Source organism: Nerophis lumbriciformis, linkage group LG21, assembly GCF_033978685.3.
Source record: "Nerophis lumbriciformis linkage group LG21, RoL_Nlum_v2.1, whole genome shotgun sequence".
NCBI lineage: Eukaryota > Metazoa > Chordata > Actinopteri > Syngnathiformes > Syngnathidae > Nerophis > Nerophis lumbriciformis.
In genome coordinates this window covers 2,934,939-2,960,662 of record NC_084568.2, presented here as the reverse complement: position 1 = coordinate 2,960,662, position 25,724 = coordinate 2,934,939, and the positions used below count along the sequence as shown (strand labels likewise).

Genomic DNA, 25,724 nt, shown 5'->3' with positions numbered 1-25,724 from the left:
CGGATCGGGCGGATGAAATTAAAAAAAATAAGATTTTATCCGCGCGCGGGTCGGGTCGGGCGGATTAATTAGATTTTTTTTTTTTTTTTTTTTTTGCGGGTGGCAGTTAAACCAATTGGTAAATATATATACATAGTTAAATGTTGTTACCCACATACGAAAAACGAGCAGGCACCTGCAGCATATGCCACAACAGAAGAAAAAAAAAGAAAAGAGATGGACACTTTTACGGAGCGGAGAAGGGACGCCTCGCCGGGGTCCGGGACCGAGGACCCTTCCCCGAGAGGGCCCCACCGGGAGCCGTAGCTGAGGCGATCCGCGAGAAGGGCCCGAAGCACGTCCAGGGTCACCACCGACACCCCGCCTCGTCCGCCTTCGCCGCGGCCGGCGTCACGCGCAGCAGGTAAGCAGCTTACCTGCCCGCCACCCCCGTGGCCGGGGACTCGTAACAGGGGTCACTCCGCGCGCTCCGCCCGCGCAGTTTACCTGCCCGCCACCCCTGTTGCCGGGGGCGCATAACAGGGGTCACTCCGCGCGCAGTGCGCTCACGAAAGGGGTGGGGCTCACCCTGGTTGATATAGACAGCAGGACGGTGGCCATGGAAGTCGGAACCCGCTAAGGAGTGTGTAACAACCCACCTGCCGAATCAACTAGCCCTGAAAATGGATGGCGCTGGAGCGTCCGGCCCATACCTGGCCGTCGCCGGCAGCGAGACGCGCTTGGAGGTGCGCTCAGCGCGGCTCCCATATGATTGCGCACTGGTGTGCGTCTGGGTCGTGACAGCGTGGCACGCGAAAGTCTGTGCTGCATTGAATCAGTCTCCTTTCTTTAACAGGCAAAAGCTTTATAACCTCACCATACCTGCCAACTTTTGAAATCAGAAAAACCTAGTAGCCAGGGTCCAAGGGCCGCAGGCCCCGGTAGGTCCAGGACAAAGTCCTGGTGGAGGGTTCAGGGCTTCGCCTCCCGACGCAAAATGATTATTAGCATTCAGACAGGTTAAAATGTTGCTAAAACCATCACTTTTCTATCAGTCACAGTGACTTTTCAAAACAAAAATATTACAGCAAAAATCATATGGGTTGATTGACATGTTTATTCTGTAAGCTAACTTCAATAGTTTGAAATGATTTTGACAGTTAATGCCAGTTATCCTGTCAACCTTTCACAAGACTTCAATTTGTTCATTGAAAGTATAAACAGTATAAACACTTTTTACAGTAAACAAATGGTAAAACAGTACTAAACAATTCCATTAAAAAAAAAAATTGGTGTCATTATTAACTTTCTGTCCAAGCTTGTATAATCTACTGCCTTGTTCAATTGTAAAAAATATTCTGTGCCTAAAATTCACATTTCTATCACAATTATCATACTGTAAACATGGTAAGCTAACTTCATTAAAATTAATAGTCCTGTCAATAGCATGGAATTACAATTCAAATGTAGTTTTTTTGTAAGCCTTTCAAAAGAATTCAAAATATGAAAAATTAATGAAAATGAATTTAAGCCATCAGACACTTGAAAAGTGGCACATCACATCTCTAATGTAATCATTTGAACTTTTCAACAGAAATAGCACTGCAAAAATATTAAGGACATACTTCTGTATTTTGGTAGTTATGCTGTCAACATTCAACAAGATTTCTTCAACTTGGACTTGAAAGCATAAATAGTATAAACACTTTTAACAGTATGTCGTGCTGTGAAATACAGCCGACAGGATTGCGCACCAAACACGAAGCAAGGCCAAAGCGCATATGCATGGTGCAGGAGAACAAAGGACTTCTTTCATTTAAGGTTTGTGATAAACCATCAAACTCATTCGTTAAAAGGACTCTGTAGTAATATAAAGCGAATTTTTCTGGACATTATCATGCAAGAAAAGTTTATTTTTGGAACCGCGATCACCGCGTAATGATTTTTAAAGGTTGCATTACAAACATTTAACTGTCCCATGTGATCAGCCAGTGCGATTGGAAGTCCATGCTCAATTATTGCCTCCGTAAATAAAACTTCGGCATTTATCACATCCAAAGAATCTGTTTGGGCGACGAAAAACGTTGAAAGTTTTCCACTTGTATCGCTAGCAACGGCATTAGACTTGTGTTTTTTTGTCCCAACGTGGTCTTTTACATCGCTAATTCCTCCGTGTCCGATCGAAAAATCTTGTCTGCACAAGGTGCAATTCGCGTAGTTTTCACCCTTTTTTTTTTTTTTTATTAATATTAGATATATAACAACGGGCGGGTGCGGGCGGATGGCGGGCGGGTGCAGTTCTGATCAAACGTTACATCGGGTGGATGGCGGATGGTTGACGACTTTCGGACGCGGTTGCGGATGAAATAAATTGCCTATCCGCGCATCTCTACTAGGTGTGGTGAAATTATCCTCTGCATTCATCCTTGTTCACCGCCTGGGAGGTGAGGGGAGCAGTGAGCAGCAGCGGTGGCCACGCCCGGGAGGCATTTTTGGTGATTTAACCCCCAATTCCAACCCTTGATGCTGAGTGCCAAGCAGGGAGGTAATGGCTCCCATTTTTATAGTCTTTGGTATGACTCGGCCGGGGTTCGAACTCACGACCTACCCATCTCAGGGCGGACACTCTAACCACTAGGCCACTGAGTAGGTATAAATAATAATTATTAAATAATTCAACACAAAAGTTGGGTTGAAAAAATCAACCCAAAATGTTGAGTTAAAATAACTCCAATAAGGGGTTCGAGCAATCCATTTTTTGGGTTATAAGGGTATTAGTTTAAGTCAATTTCGGTGTTTTCAAAATGCTGAACGATTTTGGGTTGTTTTTCAACAAGTACCGTATTTTCCGCACCATAAGGCGCCCTGGGTTATAAGCCGCGCCTTCAATGAACGGCATATTTCAAAACTTTGTCCACCTATAAGCCGCCCCGTGTTATAAGCCGTATCTAACTGCGCTAAAGGAATGTCAAAAAAACAGTCAGATAGGTCAGTCAAACTTTAATAATATATTAAAAACCAGCGTGATGTGGGCGCGCATGGAGTCGTATATCAACATGGACGGAGCTGCGTGAAAAAAGCCACCCGGCCTCTTCGCGTAAACTTCCCTTAACCACTCGCTCATCTTTTCTTCATCCATCCATCCCTTCGAGTTAGCTTTTATGATGACGCCGGCTGGAAAGGTCTCTTTTGGCAAGGTCTTCCTTTTGAATATCACCATGGGTGGAAGTTTCTGGCCATTAGCATGGCAAGCTAGAACCACAGTGAAGGATGACTTCTCATTCCCTGTGGTGCGAATATTCACCGTACGTGCTCCCGTTGTATCCACAGTGCGGTTCACAGGAATATCAAAAGTCAGTGGAACCTCGTCCATGTTGATAATGTTCTCTGGCCGGATCTTTTTTTCAGCTATCTTGTTTTTACAATATGCACAGAAAGTAGCCAGCTTTTCTTGAAAGTCTTTAGGCAGTTGCTGTGAAATAGTAGTCCGTGTGCGGATGGAGAGATTGCGTCTTTTCATGAACCGGATCCCTGTCGCTTAGTAGGAGCCATTTTGTGGTCTTTACAGATGTAAACACACAAAGGAAATGAAACGTAATATCCGCGCGCTTCTTCTTCTTCTACGGGGGCGGGTGGTTGCTTACAGTAGAAGAAGAAGCGCTTCCTGTTCTATGGGGGCGGGTGCTTACCTTGGCGGTTGCTTGCGTAGAAGAAGAAGCACTTCCTCTTCTACGGGGGAAAAAGATGGCGGCTGTTTACCGTAGTTGCGAGACCGAAACTTTATGAAAATGAATCTTAATATTCATCCATATATAAAGCGCACCGGGTTATAAGCCGCACTGTCAGCTTTTGAGTAAATTTGTGGTTTTTAGGTGCGGCTAATAGTGCGGAAAATACGGTAATGCATTTTTGGGCAAAAGGCTTTTTTTTTTAAATTAAAATAACTTTTTTCTTGAGGGGAATTTTATTATGGATTAATCTCATTAACGTTATTTACAATAACCCAACATTAAGTCATCATAACTCAACTTTTTTGGTTAAATAATTCAACGCAAAAGTTGGGTTGAAAAAATGAACCCAAAATGTTGAGTTAAAATAACTCAAATAAGGGGTTCGTCCTTTTCTGAACCAGCTGTTGGGTAATATTTTAACCCAACATTTTTTAGTGTGTATTAGTTCTGCTACTACCTTTCATCCATCCATCCCAATTTTGGGTTAAATAATTCAACCCGGTAGTTTGGTTGGGAATAACCCAACATTAAGTTATCATAACTCAACCTTTTTTGGTTAAGGTTAAAAGGTAAAGTACCAATGATTGTCACACACACAACTATCCTCTGCAATTGACCCATCCCCTTGTTCACCCCCTGGGAGGTGAGGGGAGCAGTGAGCAGCAGCGGTGGCCACGCCCAGGAATCATTTTTGGGGATTTAACCCCCAATTCCAACCCTTGACGCTGAGTGCCAAGCAGGGAGGTAATGGCTCCCATTTTTATAGTCTTTGGTATGACTCGGCCGGGGTTTGAACAGGACACTCTAACCCAGACATGGGCAAATTAAGGCCCGGGGGCCACATGCGGCCCGTTGAGGTTTTCAATCTGGCCCGCCGGACATTCCCTAATAATTTTTTTGGATCTTTAAGATGGAAAGTGTAGCTGCCATTATGATGTGTCAGTGGTGGGGGTTCAACTATGGAATTCTCTTTACAATGAGATAAAAGATTGTAAAAATATATAAAGACAGAACAATAAGATCATATGGACAGCCATAAGTGTTTACATTTTGCTTTATATTTATTATTTCACTTATTTTTTTACCCGGTTTTGTATTTGTTTTGTATCATCCCGTGAGGTGTATATTACTTTTTTTGTTCGGTTTGTACTTCACGAAGTTTTGCACTTGTTGTGTTTTTTTGTTTGTTTTCGTTATATTTGGATGTAATTGTTGGTTTATATCAGGGGTGCTCATTACGTCGATCGCGATCTACCGGTCGATCTCGATCTACCGGTCGATCTCGGAGGGTGTGTCAGTCGATCACCAGCCGGGCATTAAAAAAATAGTCCTAAAAATGAGCGATCATAAATCTTCACTATGACGTCACTTTCGTCACTTGATTGACATTCACGGCACCCGAGGGTCTTCTGAGATGACGCTGGCTGCTGCCAGCTCATTAAAATGACCGACTGGAAGGCGAGAAACACTTTATTTCAACAGACTCTGGCACCGTACCTGTCGTCAAAACTCCAAAGACCGACTGCGCAGTTGCACAATAAAAGCTCTGCTTCATCCTGCCTGCGCTACCAAAATAAGAGTCTCAGAAAGCTGCCGTGCACAAGCTAGCAAGCTACGGAGTTTGCCGACAATGTATTTCTTGTAAAGTGTATACAAAGGAGTACGGAAGCTGGACAAATAAGATACCAAAAACCAACCACTTTCATGTGGTATTGGACAGAAAGGAGGACTTTTTTTCTCCTCCATTCGAAAATGCGGACGTTATCACCACCACTGTCTGATTCCTATCAATGCAAGTCATCACAATCAGGTAATACACCAACTTATATTCTTGTCTTCATGAAAGAAAGGAATCTATATGTGTTAAACATGCTTGTATTATCTTTAACCACCTTTAAGTTGTTAACAATATTAACTATATGTGTTAAACATGCTTGTATTATCTTTAACCACCTTTAAGTTGTTAACAATATTAACTATATGTGTTAAACATGCTTGTATTATCTTTAAACACCTTTAACTTGTTAACAATATTAATTATATGTGTTAAACATGCTTGTATTATCTTTAAACACCTTTAACTTATTACCAATATTGACTATAAGTGTTAAACATGCTTGTATTATTTTTAACCACCTTTAACTTGTTAACAATATTAACTATATGTATTAAACATACTTGTATTATCATTAAACACCTTTAATGTATTAACAATATTAACTATATGTGTTAAACATGCTTGCATTATCATTAAACACCTTTAACTTGTTAACAAAAACATATATTTCATAAATAAGTAAATATAAATGATATATATGAATGAGGTAGATCCCCACGACTTGATCAATTGAAAAGTAGCTCGCCTGCAGAAAAAGTGTGAGCACCCCTGTTCTATATGTTATCATTAAGTGAGACTATGTATTATGTTGAAGGGGGCAGGAAAATATAAGATTTTTCTTCATCCCATACTTGCCAACCCTCCCGAATTTTCCGGGAGACTCCCGAAATTCAGCGCCTCTCCCGAAAACCTCCCGGGCCAAATATTCTCCCGGAAATCTCCCGATTTTCAGCCGGAGCTGGAGGCCACGCCCCCTCCAGCTCCATGCGGACCTGAGTGAGGACAGCCTTTTTTCACGACGGGAGGACAACAAGGTGACAAGAACTAAATCATCCAGACTGGAGACAAATTGTAATATTATGTTTATCTTACCTAAAAATAAGTATATTTATTAATTTAATTTTTTTTTTTTTTAAATACATTTTTACTATATTTTGCTAAAAACATCAAAATTAATTGTATTTTTTCTGACTCCTTATTCCATCCAGCCATAGAATTAAAATAAACATATTTGAAATAATACATTTTATATTATCATAACAATTCATTTAAAATGACCATATTTAATTATTAAAATAATTGGTTGTTTATCAACAACTTTAGCATTTTATTCATTACATTTTGAAGCTCTCAGAAGCCAAGTTGTGTTATATTCCTTGAGATTTATTTATGCAAGTTTGAAGTATCAATTATCCAAACACAGTTTTGTTTGTATATTTTCAGGATGTATATATATATATATATATTAGAGATGCGCGGATAGGCAATTATTTCATCCGCAACCGCATCAGAAAGTCGTCAACCATCCGCCATCCACCCGATGTAACATTTGATCAGAACCGCACCCGCCCGCCGTCTGCCCGCACCCGCCCGTTGTTATATATCTAATATAGACGATGCAAGGCATTAGTGAGGTTATAAAGCTTTTGCCTGTTAAAGAAAGGAGACTGATCCAATGCAGCACAAACATTCGCGTGCCACGCTGTCACGGCCCAGACGCACACCAGTGCGCAATCATATGGGAGCCGCGCTGAGCGCACCTCCAAGCGCGTCTCGCTGCCGGCGACGGCCGGGTATGGGCCCCACGCTCCAGCGCCATCCATTTTCAGGGCTAGTTGATTCGGCAGGTGGGTTGTTACACACTCCTTAGCGGGTTCCGACGTCCATGGCCACCGTCCTGCTGTCTATATCAACCAGGGTGAGCCCCACCCCTTTCGTGAGCGCACTGCACGCGGCGTGACCCCTGTTACGCGCCCCCGGCAACAGGGGTGGCGGGCAGGTAAGCTGCGCGGGCGGAGCGCGCGGAGTGACCCCTGTTACGAACCCCCGGCCACGGGGGGTGGCGGGCAGGTAAGCTGCTTACCTGCTGCGCGTGACGCCGGCCACGGCGAAGGCGGACGAGGCGGGGTGTCAGTGCGGTGGGCGCGGTGGTGACCCTGGACGTGCGTCGGGCCCTTCTCGCGGATCGCCTCAGCTACGGCTCCCGGTGGGGCCCTCTCGGGGGAAGGGGCCTCGGTCCCGGACCCCAGCGAGGCGTCCCTTCTCCGCTCCGTAAAAGTGTCCATCTCTTTTTTTTTTTTTTCTTCTGTTGTGGCATATGCTGCAGGTGCCTGCTCGTTTTTCGTATGTGGGTAACAACATTTAACTATGTATATATATTTCCTAATTGGTTTAACTGCCACCCGCCTGAATCTATTTAAAATCAAATTTTTTTTTATTTCAACCGCCCGACCCGACCCGACCCGCGGATAAAATCTAATTTTTTTAAATTTCATCCGCCCGATCCGCGGATAATCCGCGGACTCCGCGGTTGTGCCCGCAAACCGCGCATCTCTAATATATATATATATATATATATATATATATATATATATATATATATATATATATATATACAGGTAAAAGCCAGTAAATTAGAATATTTTGAAAAACTTGATTTATTTCAGTAATTGCATTCAAAAGGTGTAACTTGTACATTATATTTATTCATTGCACACAGACTGATGCATTCAAATGTTTATTTCATTTAATTTTGATGATTTGAAGTGGCAACAAATGAAAATCCAAAATTCCGTGTGTCACAAAATTAGAATATTACTTAAGGCTAATACAAAAAAGGGATTTTTAGAAATGTTGGCCAACTGAAAAGTATGAAAATGAAAAATATGAGCATGTACAATACTCAATACTTGGTTGGAGCTCCTTTTGCCTCAATTACTGCGTTAATGCGGCGTGGCATGGAGTCGATGAGTTTCTGGCACTGCTCAGGTGTTATGAGAGCCCAGGTTGCTCTGATAGTGGCCTTCAACTCTTCTGCGTTTTTGGGTCTGGCATTCTGCATCTTCCTTTTCACAATACCCCACAGATTTTCTATGGGGCTAAGGTCAGGGGAGTTGGCGGGCCAATTCAGAACAGAAATACCATGGTCCGTAAACCAGGCACGGGTAGATTTTGCGCTGTGTGCAGGCGCCAAGTCCTGTTGGAACTTGAAATCTCCATCTCCATAGAGCAGGTCAGCAGCAGGAAGCATGAAGTGCTCTAAAACTTGCTGGTAGACGGCTGCGTTGACCCTGGATCTCAGGAAACAGAGTGGACCGACACCAGCAGATGACATGGCACCCCAAACCATCACTGATGGTGGAAACTTTACACTAGACTTCAGGCAACGTGGATCCTGTGCCTCTCCTGTCTTCCTCCAGACTCTGGGACCTCGATTTCCAAAGGAAATGCAAAATTTGCATGGTTGGGTGATGGTTTGGGGTGCCATGTCATGGGTCTTCCTCGTGGCCTCCTACCGGTCGGACATGCCCTAAACACCTCCTTAGGGAGGCGCTCGGGTGGCATCCTGACCAGATGCCCGAACCACCTCATCTGGCTCCTCTCGATGTGGAGGAGCAGCGGCTTTACTTTGAGCTCCCCCCGGATGGCAGAGCTTCTCACCCTATCTCTAAGGGAGAGCCCCGCCACCCGGCGGAGGAAACTCATTTCGGCCGCTTGTACCCGTGATCTTGTCCTTTCGGTCACAACCCAAAGCTCATGACCATAGGTGAGGATGGGAACGTAGATCGACCGGTAAATTGAGAGCTTTGCCTTCCGGCTCAGCTCCTTCTTCACCACAACGGATTCATTTATTTATTCATATTTTTTTTAAATCTTGTTAACTATTCTGATTGTTAATTTGCTTTCTTTAAGTAAAAAAAAGGTCAAAGACAAAGCTATTCGGTTTCTTGTGAGTATATACACTTCACTGCCGATGTGGGGGGGCGCCACCTAAAATCTTGCCTAGGGCGCCAGATTGGTTAGGGCCGGGCCTGATGAAATGTATCATTGAATAATTGTGGTTTAATTGTCTATTGATCAAAGATGCACATAAAATAAAAATGAAATGAAATGAAAAACCACTGTGCTACTCTCTTCCAGAGATGTGGAAAATAGAAAAAAGGTGTCCCTAAAAGCAGGCCCGGCCCTAACCAATCTGGCGCCCTAGGCAAGATTTTAGGTGGCGCCCCCCCACATCGGCAGTGAAGTATATATACTCACAAGAAACTGAATAGCTTTGTCTTTGACCTTTTTTTTTTTTTTACTTACAACTATACCTAATATATAAAGGGGTGGAAAAGTGACTATTACCTGCAGGGCAAACATTAGCTAACCAGAAGGCAATAACAATGTAAACAAAAAACACCTGCTTAAAAGATCTAATACAAATGTCCCTGAGGAATGTAAGGTGGAGTACTGTAATTACCTAACGTTACATTATTATTTTCCATAACAATTTAGCCCCCTCCACAATATTAACCCGACGTTAAAACAGAACTAGCTATTTATTGATTAGCAATTGCCGAATCATGTAACATTAGCTTAATGCTAAAAAGCCAGGTTACTATCACATTCTGTAACAGACAAATCATTTCATGTAGGCTAACGTTACCTACCTGCTAACTCTGTCTTTTCTCGTTTCTACTCCTCTTCTTTTCTCTTTTTTCTTCCCTGGGCACCTGACAGTTTTGGCCGTTTTGACATCTTGTGTTGATTTTTTGATGTGGTGACGTCCAAAAAGAGTCATGATACGGGAAGGGAGGGGGCGCACCGTGCGGGGGAGAGGGGGGGGGGGGGGGGGGCGTAATGTTGTAACAAATAATATTTCTATTAAATAGGCTTTACTTTGCATTTTAATTAACGTGGGATTATTTTTTTGTATTTAGAAATAATAATACCAACTTTTTTTTTTTTTTTCTCCAACATTTGTGGCACTGGCGTGGCGCCCCCTGATGGACGGCGCCCTTAGCATTTGCCTATACGGCCTATGCCACGGGCCGGCCCTGTATATATATATATATATATATATATATATATATATATATATATATATATATATATATATATATATATGTATGTGTGGGGAAAAAAAATCACAAGACTATTTCATCTCTACAGGCCTGTTTCATGAGGGGGGTACCCTCAATCGTCAGGAGATTTTAATGGGAGCATTCGCATACCATGGTTTATATAGGGCACAGAGTGGGTGGGTACCGGCTGGCCTAGGGGCGTGGTGATTGGCTCATGTGTTACCTAGGAGATGTTTCCGTCTATGGCGGCATGTTACAATTTCGCTGCGCTTGTTGAGGGATGACAGGTCTGGACGGTAGATGATAAACAGTTTCTCTTTCAAGCATAGGTTGCATCTTTTATTACCACTATTGTAAGGTGTGCTGGATGCAAGAATTTGCCATGTTATTGAATATTCAACATTATTGTCTTTGAGGTCCCAAATGTGTTTGCTGAGTTCTGTGGTATTTCGCAGGTTTTTGTTCCTGAAAGAAGCCTTGTGATTGTTCCATCTGGTTTTGAATTCTCCCTCGGTTAATCCTACATAAGTGTCGGATGTGTTAATGTCCTTGCGTATTACCTTAGATTGGTAGACAACTGATGTTTGTAAGCACCCCCCGTTGAGAGGGCAATCAGGTTTCTTTCGACAATTACATCCTTTGTTGGTTTTGGAGTCGTTCTGTCTGAGGGCCGACGGCTCATTTGCAATTGTTTTGTTGTGGTTTGAGATGATTTGTCGTATATTGTTCATGCAGCTGTAGCTCAATTTAATGTTGTTCTTGTTGAATACTTTTCTTAGGATGTTGTCTTTGGGAAAGTGTTTGTCAATCAGATTGAGGAATTTGTGTCCAATGTTCGTTGAGACGTTTTTGCTGTATGGGGGGTTGTACCAGATGATGTCGTTCCGTTTTCTGTTCTTTTTTGGCTGGTTTCCTGGCGTGGGTTCATAGGTGAGGGTGAAATTGTATCCGCTTTCATCAAGGGCTTTTTGGTACGGGGGGGTTGCTTGGTCAAATTCAGCTTTGCTAGATGACAGCATCGATAGCCTTTTATTGATTCCGGTAGGTATTCTTTTCGTGGTGGTGGGTGGGTGGTTGCTGTCATGGTGCACGTATTGGAGTGTTGTGTTGGGTTTCGTGAATGGTTGGTAGCTGTTATTTCTCAGGTTGAAAGTGACGTCAAGGAAGTTGACGGTTTGCTTGTTGGCTTCAATATATATATATATATATGTGTATGAAATACTCCTCCCCTCTTAACCACGCCCCCACCCCCCACCTCCCAAAATCGGAGGTCTCAAGGTTGGCAAGTATGAAATGTATCATTGAATAATTGTGGTTTAATTGTCTATTGATCAAAGATGCACATAAAATAAAAATGAAATGAAATGAAAAACCACTGTGCTACTCTCTTCCAGAGATGTGGAAAATAGAAAAAAAAGTGTCCCTAAAAGTGTGGCCTGTCGCAGGATGTAAATCCAAATGACCACCGGAGCCGATGTCACAGATCAGGCCCCCCGGGCCTTGAACCTGACCCCTTTAGGACCATCCAGGATGAGCTCTCCACGTCGCACCCCAGCGCGGGGGCTTTGTTGCCGGGCGGACCTCGGGTGAATGGCCCCGGGGGGGGGGGAGGAGAGGAGATAGATAGTGTGGCCGTCCTCCACTCTTCCCCTCCCCGACCCCTGCGGCGCTCCCCGAGGTTGGACACGGGAGACAAAAACCCGGCGGCGCGGAGGACTATGAATGGTGGAAGCGGCGAGGAGGCGGTGTGCCTTTTGTAGTCGGGGGAGGAATGCGGAAATGTCCCCGCTCCGTGTCAGACCTCTCTGAAGGGGGTCAGGCCACATTCAGCCGGCGTGGGAAAGCCAGGCGGAGACGGAGCTCACACGGACGAGCTGCTCGGGGATATATGGAAGAAAAGACGGGAGGGGGGGGAATCTAAAGAGGAGCGTGGCTTCGGAGGGCTTGTATCACGCGTTCGCCTTTTGTCCCGCGTACCCCACACACCCCCCCCGCACTTGTAGCGGGTGTGTGTGCGCTTAGTACCACCCTCCTCCTCCGCCTCTTCGAGTGTCCCTGCCCGGGCGGCCGCACTTTTTTTGTCGGGGATGGGGGGTTAGTAGAGGAGCTCTACCTGTGTGGCCCCCGCATGGAGGACAGTGGACACAGATGCGTTTGAGACACCGCTTTTTTTGTCGGAGACACCAGTTGCCTCCTCACGTGTAGCGGACACGACACTTTATTGACAACCACAAAAATGAGGTAAACACTAAAACGGAAATAAGTGTGTGTGTGTGTGTGTGTGTGTGTGTGTTGCCCCCTATACAGTCCGGTGGGGGGCGAGTCAGAAACCACGCGTTTACTTTGCGTTATGTTATTAATTAAAATGTGTTAAAAATACCCAGAGCTTTTTACGCGAATTAAAGTATCATTAAAACATCGCTATTGGTATATTTAACGCGACGATAACACATGTTGGTGCTAAAAAGGCGATTTTTGCAGCGTTTTTAATGGGAAAGTTGAGGACAATGCAGCCAGGACAGCCATGTGCTCGGTAAGTTTGTGACAAACTCAGCTGGAGGGGAAAAAGAAATTGAATCCGCTAGTTTGCTACTTCAAACGAGTTTTGAATAAGTTTTCTTTTTTAGAAATTGTGCTTAATTTACTTTTTAAGACTTTTTTTTTTTGGAGTATTTGCATGCGCGTTGCGTCCTTGAACGCACCAGACTTGTCTTTTTTTTTTTTAGCTTAAACATGCTAATGATAAAGTCTAATTATTTTGTAAAAAGGAGGAAGACTTAGTTAAACGTAACCGGGGAAGGAGGAGGAGTGGAAGAAGTCGGGAGGCAAAGCCGTAGCAGCAGAAGCGAGGCGTTTGTATTGATAGTCGGACTAAAACATGATGACAGTCGTGTAAAAGCGGACTAAGATGACGTCCTCCATCCCTGTGTCTTGTCATCTAGGCATGGCGACGGACAACTTCGTTCTCTGACCATGGCTCGGTGAGGAAGATTGGCTCCCGTCACCCTCGCTGGGAATCCCCTGCATTTATATTCTTCGACGAGGGAAAAGAAATCAGCAAAAAAAAAAAAAAAATGGACAAAGAAGCCGTCGGCACGCAGTACGAGCCCGTGGCCGAGATCGGAGAAGGAGCCTACGGGAAAGTGTACAAGGCGAGAGATTTGAAAAACGGGGGACGCTTCGTGGCCCTGAAGAGAGTTCGCGTTCAGACGGAGGAAGAGGGGATGCCGCTCTCCACCATCCGGGAGGTGGCGGTACTGAGGCAGCTTGAGGCCTTTGAGCATCCCAATGTTGTCAGGTGAGTGAGACGCGCATGCGCCCTAAACAATAACCTGCACTATTGCATTTATTTATTTAGGATTTTCAATTTTGACAACACATGTACAGCAGTGTACGTTGAAATGTTGCAATGCAAATGTCCACAAAAACATCACAAACACCACGAAGACACATTTCAAAGGGTCAGTAGAGAAAGAAAAAATGAAGTATATATGCATGCATACACACATACAGTAAAGTGTTATGAAAACACAAAACCAAGGAAACGCATAATGAAGAAGGGAAAAAACATATATAAGTCGCACTGGAGTATAAGTCGCATTTTTTGGGGAAATGTATTTGATAAAAGACAACAGCAAGAATAGACATTTGAAAGGCAATTTAAAATAAATAAAGAATAGTGAACAACAGGCTGAATAAGTGTACGTTATATGAGGCATAAATAACCAACTGGTATGTTAACATATAGAACATGCTATACGTTAGTGATGGGTTGATGAGGCCTCATGAAGCGTTTCGACACATTGCAAAACTCAGTGTTTCCCACAGGACAGGCATCTATTTGTGGTGGTGTGGTCGGGGGGGGGGCGGCAGCGGCGATGACCAAGAAGAACGCGGAGTTGGAATATAATTACAACATTTTATGTACATATTTATATACAGATTTGAACAATTAGTGATTCATTGAAATATATTTATTAATTGTGGTTCTTACAAAAAATATATCTTATAAAATATAAAAGCTAAAATGTCTCTTAAAGCTCTGCCCCTTTAATTAGTGAATACTAAATAATTTAACTTTAGCCTACTACTACAACCATATTATTTACCAGCAACATGAAGTGAAACAGAGGCAGAGGTGTCCTGCCACAGTCAGTCAACCTCCTCTTCCTCCTCCTGCTGCTGCTGAACAGGTCGCACCTGTGGTCCGGACTGTAGGCCTACCTCCTCTCCAAGCGAGCCCTTTTCGGCCGTTGAAAATATTTTTCTATACTCATCTGTGTGAAGGAGTGAACATCCAACATTAGAATTTATTACTAACGAGCAGAACCGCTCTATGTACAGTGCCGTCTAACCTTAAGCGGCAGCAGCTCAACACATGCATGGTTCAACGTTAAGGTTTTTTCTACTTGCCCGACTTCTCAAATCTACTTGCCCCAATATTTTTACTTGTCCTGCCTAGGTTTTTTTCTGGCTGTGTAGTGCTCATGGCTTATATCTTACTAAAATCCTTCCCGTTGACTATTTACAACACTACACAGTATTTATTATTATTATTATCTATAATTACATTTAAATGGCATTGCATACATGTAAAATTAAATGCTATTTCACATTATTTGACCAGTAGCTGTTACACTCATCTGAACAGGTCAGCCACCTGTTTAAAGCCCGATCACAGTTGAAATCTTGAAATGAAGGGCCTTTAATGGCCAAAACATTAACCTGGACAACATTTTAACAGCTGGTTGGCTCAGATTTTATTCTTTTCATTGCATTCACATGCTGCAGTGGACAGTGGACAATTTAGCTTCAGTCCATGTGTGTTTATTGACAACATGGTTATAACCTGGACATGTTAGCTCGTTGGTATTGTAACACGTGACTGTTACTACGTGCGTCTGCCCCGGGCCACGAGTCAAACAGCGGCGGTGTTAATGAAGCAGCGTCAGGCTGCTCACCGTCAGTGAAACGCTCGGTGAAATCACGGATTAACGTTAAATATATGACGAGCCGCGAGCGATGCAGCTATAACCTATCTACTAGTGATGGGTTGATGAGGCGTCATGAAGCGTTTCAACACATTGCAAAACTGTATTGATACTGTGTCGATACTGTGTCACTAAATACTGACATCTGCTGGACATTAAAAATCCCTACAGGCAACCTATGGACCGACTCAACTGACACTGATTTTATGACCTAGTACAGTGGTTCTCAAATGGGGGTACGCGTACCCCTGGGGGTACTTGAAGGTATGCCAAGGGATACGTGAGATTTTTAAAAAATATTCTAAAAATAGCAACCATTCAAAAATCCTTTATAAATATATTTATTGAATAATACTTCAACAAAATATGAATGTAAGTTCCTAAACTCCGTGAAGCACAAGTTCAGGTTTGTCACTAAAATGTCTGTCAAAAAGAACTGTGAAAAGAAATGCAACAATGCAATATTCAGTGTTGACAGCTAGATTTTTTTGTGGACATGTTCCATAAATATTGATGTTAAAGATTTTTTTTTTGTGTGAAGAAATGTTTAGAATTAAGTTCATGAATCCAGATGGAGCTCTAATACAATCCCCAAAGAGGGCACTTTAAGTTGATGATTACTTCTATGTGTAGAAATCTTTATTTATAATTGAATCACTTGTTTATTTTTCAACAAGTTTTTAGCTATTTTTATATCTTTTTTTCCAAATAGTTCAAGAAAGACCACTACAAATGAGCAATATTTTTGCACTGTTATACAATTTAATAAATCAGAAACTGATGACATAGTGCTGTATTTTACTTCATCTTTTTTTTTTTCAACCAAAAATGCTTTGCTCTGATTAGGGGGTACCGTATTTTCCGCACCATAAGGCGCCCTGGGTTATAAGCCGCGCCTTCAATGAACGGCATATTTCAAAACTTTGTCCACCTATAAGCCGCCCCGTGTTATAAGCCGCATCTAACTGCGCTAAAGGAATGTCAAAAAACAGTCAGATAGGTCAGTCAAACTTTAATAATATATTAAAAACCAGCGTGATGTGGGCGCGCATGGAGTCGTATATCAACATGGACGGAGCTGCGTGAAAAAAGCCACCCGGCCTCTTCGCGTAAACTTCCCTTAACCACTCGCTCATCTTTTCTTCATCCATCCATCCCTTCGAGTTAGCTTTTATGATGACGCCGGCTGGAAAGGTCTCTTTTGGCAAGGTCTTCCTTTTGAATATCACCATGGGTGGAAGTTTCTGGCCATTAGCATGGCAAGCTAGAACCACAGTGAAGGATGACTTCTCATTCCCTGTGGTGCGAATATTCACCGTACGTGCTCCCGTTGTATCCACAGTGCGGTTCACAGGAATATCAAAAGTCAGTGGAACCTCGTCCATGTTGATAATGTTCTCTGGCCGGATCTTTTTTTCAGCTATCTTGTTTTTACAATATGCACGGAAAGTAGCCAGCTTTTCTTGAAAGTCTTTAGGCAGTTGCTGTGAAATAGTAGTCCGTGTGCGGATGGAGAGATTGCGTCTTTTCATGAACCGGAAACCTGTCGCTTAGTAGGAGCCATTTTGTGGTCTTTACAGATGTAAACACACAAAGGAAATGAAACGTAATATCCGCGCGCTTCTTCTTCTTCTACGCGGGCGGGTGGTTGCTTACAGTAGAAGAAGAAGCGCTTCCTGTTCTATGGGGGCGGGTGCTTACCTTGGCGGTTGCTTGCGTAGAAGAAGAAGCACTTCCTCTTCTACGGGGAAAAAAGATGGCGGCTGTTTACCGTAGTTGCGAGACCTAAACTTTATGAAAATGAATCTTAATATTAATCCATATATAAAGCGCACCGGGTTATAAGCCGCACTGTCAGCTTTTGAGTAAATTTGTGGTTTTTAGGTGCGGCTAATAGTGCGGAAAATACGGTACTTGAATTTAAAAAAAATTCACATTGCTGAAAAAAGGTTGGGAACCACTGACCTAGTATAATATAAACCAAGTCATTGTATTTCATTTCGGATTATTTCATAACTTCATTTAAATAAAAATATATGTTTTGTCTTTTTTAGATACAGTCAATAAATAATGTGAACATGTATCATAACATGGAAATCTAAGAGAACGTGTTGTGAATGAGGATGCTTGTGGACCTGGAAATTATTATTATTATTATTTTTTTTACACATTTTTATTTAAAAAAACAACAGTTTTTCCAACGTATTCAATTTTAGACGCTTTCTCTTCTTAGTTATTATTTCTCCGGCTGTAGAAAAGAGCCGCTCACAGGGCACAGAGGAGGCGTCAGTGCGACACAGTTGGCGTATCGGTCACGTGACCAAAACAGCTCATGATCGGTCACGTGACTTTCTAAAAGCGGTACGCGCACCGACACAGGGTTTCGCCCTATGAGCTCGACGCATGCGCCGATGCATCGGTGTTGCCGGACCCATCACTACTATACGTTTACCAAACAATCTGTCACTCCTAATCGCTAAATCCCATGAAATCTTATACGTCTAGTCTCTTACGTGAATGAGATAAATAATATTATTTGATATTTTACGCTAATGTGTTAATCGTTTCACACATAAGTCGCTCCTGAGTATAAGTCGCACCCCCAGCCAAACTATGAAAAAAAACTGCGAAATATACGATATTTACATTGTTGATTGTCACATCAAAACTATGAAACTACATGTGGAGTTAAGTACTCAACAAAATAGCCACCCTTTGCTCTGATTACTGCTTTGCACACTCTTGGCATTCTCTCTCATGAGCTTCAAGCACACCTGCGAAGTGAAAACCATTTCAGGTGACTACCTCTTGAAGCTCATGGAGAGTGTGCAAAGCAGTAATCAGAGCAAAGGTTGGCTATTTGGAAGAAACTAGTATATAAAACATATTTTCAGTTATTTCACCGTTTTTTGTTAAGTACATAACTCCACATGTGTTCATTCATAGTTTTGATGTGACAATCTACAATGTAAATAAAGCATTGAATGAAAAGGTGTTCCCTAACTTTTGGCCTGTACTGTATATGTATATACAAACCCCGTTTCCATATGAGTTGGGAAATTGTGTTAGATGTAAATATAAACGGAATACAATGATTTGCAAATCCTTTTCAACCCATATTCAGTTGAATATGCTACAAAGACAACATATTTGATGTTCAAACTCATAAACTTTATTTTTTTTTGTGCAAATAATCATTAACTTTAGAATTTGATGCCAGCAACACGTGACAAAGAAGTTGGGAAAGGTGGCAATAAATACTGATAAAGTTGAGGAATGCTCATCAAACACTTATTTGGAACATCCCACAGGTGTGCAGGCAAATTGGGAACAGGTGGGTGCCATGATTGGGTATAAAAGTAGATTCCATGAAATGCTCAGTCATTCACAAACAAGGATGGGGCGAGGGTCACCACTTTGTCAACAAATGCGTGAGCAAATTGTTGAACAGTTTAAGAAAAACCTTTCTCAACCAGCTATTGCAAGGAATTTGGGGATTTCACCATCTACGCTCCGTAATATCATCAAAGGGTTCAGAGAATCTGGAGAAATCACTGCACGTAAGCAGCTAAGCCCGTGACCTTCGATCCCTCAGGCTGTACTGCATCAACAAGCGACATCGGTGTGTAAAGGATATCACCACATGGGCTCAGGAACACTTCAGAAACCCACTGTCAGTAACTACAGTTGGTCGCTACATCTGTAAGTGCAAGTTAAAACTCTCCTATGCAAGGCGAAAACCGTTTATCAACAACACCCAGAAACGCCGTCGGCTTCGCTGGGACTGAGCTCATCTAAGATGGACTGATACAAAGTGGAAAAGTGTTCTGTGGTCTGACGAGTCCACATTTCAAATTTTTTTGGAAACTGTGGACGTCGTGTCCTCCGGACCAAAGAGGAAAAGAATAATCCGGATTGTTATAGGCGCAAAGTTGAAAAGCCAGTATCTGTGATGGTATGGGGGTGTATTAGTGCCCAAGACATGGGTAACTTACACATCTGTGAAGGTACCATTAATGCTGAAAGGTACATACAGGTTTTGGAGCAACATATGTTGCCATCCAAGAACAAAAATAACATTTGACATGTGCTTAATTGTATTTCTGGACTGTGTATGTCCAAAATCCTATAAACAAATGTTTAAAAAAATAAATATAATAGCACAATGTAAACTTGTATGAACACATCCACAACTAAGATACAATATTCACAGTCAACATCAAAAATGTGGTGTCTTAGCACAAAGTGATCGGAGGTGTGTTCAACAGGAAGTGAACTTGCGTGACGCCACATAAAAAGGAAGTGCGGCAAAAGTGATCATCCTTTATTAAAAAAAAAGAACATTCTAAAACGTATACAAAATTAAAAAGGAAGAAGATAAACATATTTAAACACACAGATGAAAATAACATTGCTATTATGAAGCCAGAGAAATATTCAGTTTCCTCTACCAAGAAAGTATATTGTGTGTCTATTTGGTTTAGTTATTTATAAAAAAAAAAAAAAAAAAAAAGGTTAAAATATTTTAGTGTGTACAGGTAAAAGCCAGTAAATTAGAATATTTTGAAAAACTTGATTTATTTCAGTAATTGCATTCAAAAGGTGTAACTTGTACATTATATTTATTCATTGCACACAGACTGATGCATTCAAATGTTTATTTCATTTAATTTTGATGATTTGAAGTGGCAACAAATGAAAATCCAAAATTCCGTGTGTCACAAAATTAGAATATTACTTAAGGCTAATACAAAAAAGGGATTTTTAGAAATGTTGGCCAACTGAAAAGTATGAAAATGAAAAATATGAGCATGTACAATACTCAATACTTGGTTGGAGCTCCTTTTGCCTCAATTACTGCGTTAATGCGGCGTGGCATGGAGTCGATGAGTTTCTGGCACTGCTCAGGTGTTATGAGAGCCCAGGTTGCTCTGATAGTGGCCTTCAACTCTTCTGCGTTTTTGGGTCTGGCATTCTGCATCTTCCTTTTCACAATACCCCACAGATTTTCTATGGGGCTAAGGTCAGGGGAGTTGGCGGGCCAATTTAGAACAGAAATACCATGGTCCGTAAACCAGGCACGGGTAGATTTTGCGCTGTGTGCAGGCGCCAAGTCCTGTTGGAACTTGAAATCTCCATCTCCATAGAGCAGGTCAGCAGCAGGAAGCATGAAGTGCTCTAAAACTTGCTGGTAGACGGCTGCGTTGACCCTGGATCTCAGGAAACAGAGTGGACCGACACCAGCAGATGACATGGCACCCCAAACCATCACCCAACCATGCAAATTTTGCATTTCCTTTGGAAATCGAGGTCCCAGAGTCTGGAGGAAGACAGGAGAGGCACAGGATCCACGTTGCCTGAAGTCTAGTGTAAAGTTTCCACCATCAGTGATGGTTTGGGGTGCCATGTCATCTGCTGGTGTCGGTCCACTCTGTTTCCTGAGATCCAGGGTCAACGCAGCCGTCTACCAGCAAGTTTTAGAGCACTTCATGCTTCCTGCTGCTGACCTGCTCTATGGAGATGGAGATTTCAAGTTCCAACAGGACTTGGCGCCTGCACACAGCGCAAAATCTACCTGTGCCTGGTTTACGGACCATGGTATTTCTGTTCTAAATTGGCCCGCCAACTCCCCTGACCTTAGCCCCATAGAAAATCTGTGGGGTATTGTGAAAAGGAAGATGCAGAATGCCAGACCCAAAAACGCAGAAGAGTTGAAGGCCACTATCAGAGCAACCTGGGCTCTCATAACACCTGAGCAGTGCCAGAAACTCATCGACTCCATGCCACGCCGCATTAACGCAGTAATTGAGGCAAAAGGAGCTCCAACCAAGTATTGACTATTGTACATGCTCATATTTTTCATTTTCATACTTTTCAGTTGGCCAACATTTCTAAAAATCCCTTTTTTGTATTAGCCTTAAGTAATATTCTAATTTTGTGACACATGGAATTTTGGATTTTCATTTGTTGCCACTTCAAATCATCAAAATTAAATGAAATAAACATTTGAATGCATCAGTCTGTGTGCAATGAATAAATATAATGTACAAGTTACACCTTTTGAATGCAATTACTGAAATAAATCAAGTTTTTCAAAATATTCTAATTTACTGGCTTTTACCTGTATATTGGTACTTTTTGAGCACATTTAATAATAACCGAAATATAACATTTTTATATTGTCACATCCCTAATTACATACTTTACAGTTTGAGCAAAATTACGTCAATACACACTTAAGATAATAGACTTTATTCATCCCACAATGCTTAAATTATGTGGTTGCTGGCCACTTGTCCATGGTGTACCCCGCCTTACGCCCGAATGCAGCTGGGATAGGCTCCGGCGATTAGAAAATGGATGGATGGACAGTTCAGGTACAAAAAGTCCACAACAAATAAGGTAAAAAAAACAAGAACACATTAGCAAAAAGCTGATGCAACCAGCTGCCACTCCAGCGGCGCCATTTCTATATACCAAAAAATTAGCAATAAATTAAACATATTGCTCACATACGATTGCACCATGCAGAGACAAGCAACAAAACCCAAACACAATTTCAACATATGCTATTGTATGCTCGCGGTGTGGGCTCCCCTTTCCAGAGACCAGAACAGACCCAACAAAGCAACCAAGAGAACATAGCATCATACCTGCCAACTACTCCGGTTTTCCCGTAATTAGTACGGTTTTCATCAACCTATTCCGGGTTACGGTTGCAGTGATAAAAAATACGGTTTTTCATTAATAAAAAAAAATTTTTTTTTTTAAAGTTTTATTCACGAAATCGCGTAACAACAATGACAATCGACACTGCTTCCCGTAACTTCCTATCGAGCCATTCCGAATGCCACGCGCGAGGCTATTTATAGCACCGCTGCCAAGCACGAGGCACCAGTTGCCATTGTTTCCAAACGAGCGAACGATCATGGAATCAGCCGGAGAAAAATCGCAAACGAGTCTTAAACCGAAAAGAAAACTGCAGTCATTCCGTGAAGAATATTCAAAAGCCTATCCGGGAATAATTATCCGTTCCAAAAAGGGTGAAAACTACGCGAATTGCACCTTGTGCAGACAAGATTTTTCGATCGGACACGGAGGAATTAGCGATGTAAAAGACCACGTTGGGACAAAAAAACACAAGTCTAATGCCGTTGCTAGCGATACAAGTGGAAAACTTTCAACGTTTTTCGTCGCCCAAACAGATTCTTTGGATACATTTGGATTTTAGCCACAAAAAGGTAATGACACCAATGTTATCTATTGGAATTGTTTAGTACTGTTATACTGTTAAAAGTGTTTATACTATTTATGCTCTCAAGTCCAAGTTGAAGAAATCTTGTTAAATGTTGACAGCATAACTACCAAAATACAGAAGTATGTCCTTAATATTTTTGCAGTGCTATTTCTGTTGAAAAGTTCAAATGATTACATTAGAGATGTGATGTGCCACTTTTCAAGTGTCTGATGGCTTCAATTAATTTTCATTAATTTTTCATATTTTGAATTCTTTTGAAAGGCTTCCAAAAAAACTACATTTGAATTGTAATTCCATGCTATTGACAGGACTATTAATTTTAATGAAGTTAGCTTACCATGTTTACAGTATGACAATTGTGATAGAAATGTGAATTTTAGGCACAGAATATTTTTTACAATTGAACAAGGCAGTAGATTATACAAGCTTGGACAGAAAGTTAATAATGACACCAATTTTTTTTTTAATGGAATTGTTTAGTACTGTTTTACCATTTGTTTACTGTAAAAAGTGTTTATACTGTTTATACTTTCAATGAACAAATTGAAGTCTTGTGAAAGGTTGACAGGATAACTGGCATTAACTGTCAAAATAATTTCAAACTATTGAAGTTAGCTTACAGAATAAACATGTCAATCAACCCATATGATTTTTGCTGTAATATTTTTGTTTTGAAAAGTCACTGTGACTGATAGAAAAGTGATGGTTTTAGCAACATTTTAACCTGTCTGAATGCTAATAATCATTTTGCGTCGGGGGGCGAAGCCTGAACCCCCCACCAGGACTTTGTCCTGGACCTACCGGGGCCTGCGGCCCCTGGACCCTGGCTACTAGGTTTTTCTGATTTCAAAAGTTGGCAGGTATGACCCAAACACAATTTCAACATATGCTATTGTCTGCTCGCGGTGTGGGCTCCCGTTTCCAGAGACCAGAACAGACCCAACAAAGCAACCAAGAGACCATAGCATTAAAACATCGCTATTGTTATATTTAACGTGATAATAAGATATTAGGTGCTTAAAGGGGAACATTATCACCAGACCTATGTAAGCGTCAATATATACCTTGATGTTGCAGAAAAAAGACCATATATTTTTTCAACCGAATTCCGAACTCTAAATGGGTGAATTTTGGCGAATTAAACGCCTTTCTATTATTCGCTCTCGGGAAGCAATCCGTCATTTTCTCAAACACCGAGTCAAATCAGCTCTGTTATTTTCCGTTTTTTTCGACTGTTTTCCGTACCTTGGAGACATCATGCCTCGTCGGTGTGTTGTCGGAGGGTGTAACAACACCAACAGGGACGGATTCAAGTTGCACCAGTGGCCCAAAGATGCCAAAGTGGCAAGAAATTGGACGTTTGTTCCGCACACTTTACCGACGAAAGCTATGCTACGACAGAGATGGCAAGAATGTGTGGATATCCTGCGACACTCAAAGCAGATGCATTTCCAACGATAAAGTCAAAGAAATCTGCCGCCAGACCCCCATTGAATCTGCCGGAGTGTGTGAGCAATTCAGGGACAAAGGACCTCGCTAGCACGGCAAGCAATGGCGGCAGTTTGTTCCCGCAGACGAGCGAGCTAAACCCCCTGGATGTCTTGGCTCACACCGTCCCGAAGATGATCAAGAGAAGAATATCGACCCTAGCTTCCCTGGCCTGCTGACATGAGGGTATGTCTACAGAATATATTAATTGATGAAAATTGGGCTGTCTGCACTCTCAAAGTGCATGTTGTTGCCAAATGTATTTCATATGCTGTAAACCTAGTTCATAGTTGTTAGTTTCCTTTAATGCCAAACAAACACATACCAATCGTTGGTTAGAAGGCGATCGCCGAATTCATCGTCGCTGGCTGTCGTGTCGTTTTCGTCGGTTTCGCTTGCATACGGTTCAAACCGATATGGCTCAATAGCTTTAGTTTCTTCTTCAATTTTGTTTTCGCTACCTGCCTCCACACTACAACCATCTGTTTCAATACATGTGCAATCTGTTGAATCGCTTAAGCCGCTGAAATCCGAGTCTGAATCCGAGCTAATGTCGCTATAGCTTGCTGTTCTATGCGCCATGTTTGTTTGTGTTGGCATCACTATGTGACGTCACAGGAAAATGGACGGGTGTATATAACGACGGTTAAAATCAGGCACTTTGAAGCTTTTTTAGGGATATTGCGTGATGGGTAAAATTTTGAAAAAAACTTCGAAAAATAAAATAAGCCACTGGGAACTGATTTTTAATGGTTTTAACAATTCTGAAATTGTGATAATGTTCCCCTTTTAAAAGGCGATTTTTGCAGCGTTTTAAATGGGAAAGTTGAAGACCGTGCAGCCAATGACAATCTTAGAGAGCCAACTGTATCCTAGGCTGCCCACTAGCTCCCGGCCAACGTCAGATTGAGCGAAAATCCATCCCGTTGCTCAACGTTAGCTCGGCAGCCCCGTCTCTTCTTCCGCATCTCCTTCGGGTCTCTTCACACGAACTGCTGTATGGTAAAAAAAAACCAAAAAAACAGGTCACCGGTGCAAACGTGGCCAAAAGGCTCCGCCAGGCAGATCCAAAAGTTCACAAAAAAAATCACCAAAAGCGCCACCCTTTGTTGCGCAGTCCCAAAGGGGCTCGAACCAAAAGGCAAAACATCAAGAACACAAAAGCGCGGAACTCCTGCAACCAGCAACCACCATAGCGGTGCCATCTTGGGGAAAACAACAATAAATGAAAAGCTTTTCGAGTCTGTGACTGATAGTGATGAGCGATACCACTGATTTGAATTCCTATTGGATATCGAGGCTGGTAGCAGCGATACTGATCCGACACCGATACTTTGTGCAAATATACCCAATGCAGTGCTAATCAATTATTTTCTGTTAGGTAGAAGAAAACATCCCCAATTAACCGGTATCACTTTACTATAAAATTGCTCTAAGTACACCTCTGCATAACATTGTATCCTTATTAACTTTAAAGAAAACAAAACAATTAAATACAGACCAACTTTGAACTGTTTCTTAATTGTTTTTGATTTGGATTAGAAAATATTTAAAGTGCATCACTTTACATTTAAAACAAATCCTTAAACT

General features: G+C 42.0%; 1 protein-coding gene across 2 annotated transcripts in view; it reads left to right on the top strand.

Moving 5' to 3' along the window:
- Positions 1-12,065: 12,065 nt before the first annotated feature.
- cdk6 (cyclin dependent kinase 6) overlaps positions 12,066-25,724 on the top strand; it is a 219,962-nt gene continuing 206,303 nt past the window's right edge. Inside the window, exons 1-2 of one of the 2 annotated variants that reach the window (XM_061983240.2) lie at positions 12,066-12,638; positions 13,340-13,695. In XM_061983240.2, the coding sequence (XP_061839224.1) occupies positions 13,472-13,695 (224 nt within the window). In that variant the 5' untranslated portion in view covers positions 12,066-12,638; positions 13,340-13,471. Of the gene's footprint in view, positions 12,639-12,687; positions 12,931-13,339; positions 13,696-25,724 lie in introns of those variants that run through there. The other variant, XM_061983239.2, reaches the window with a different exon arrangement.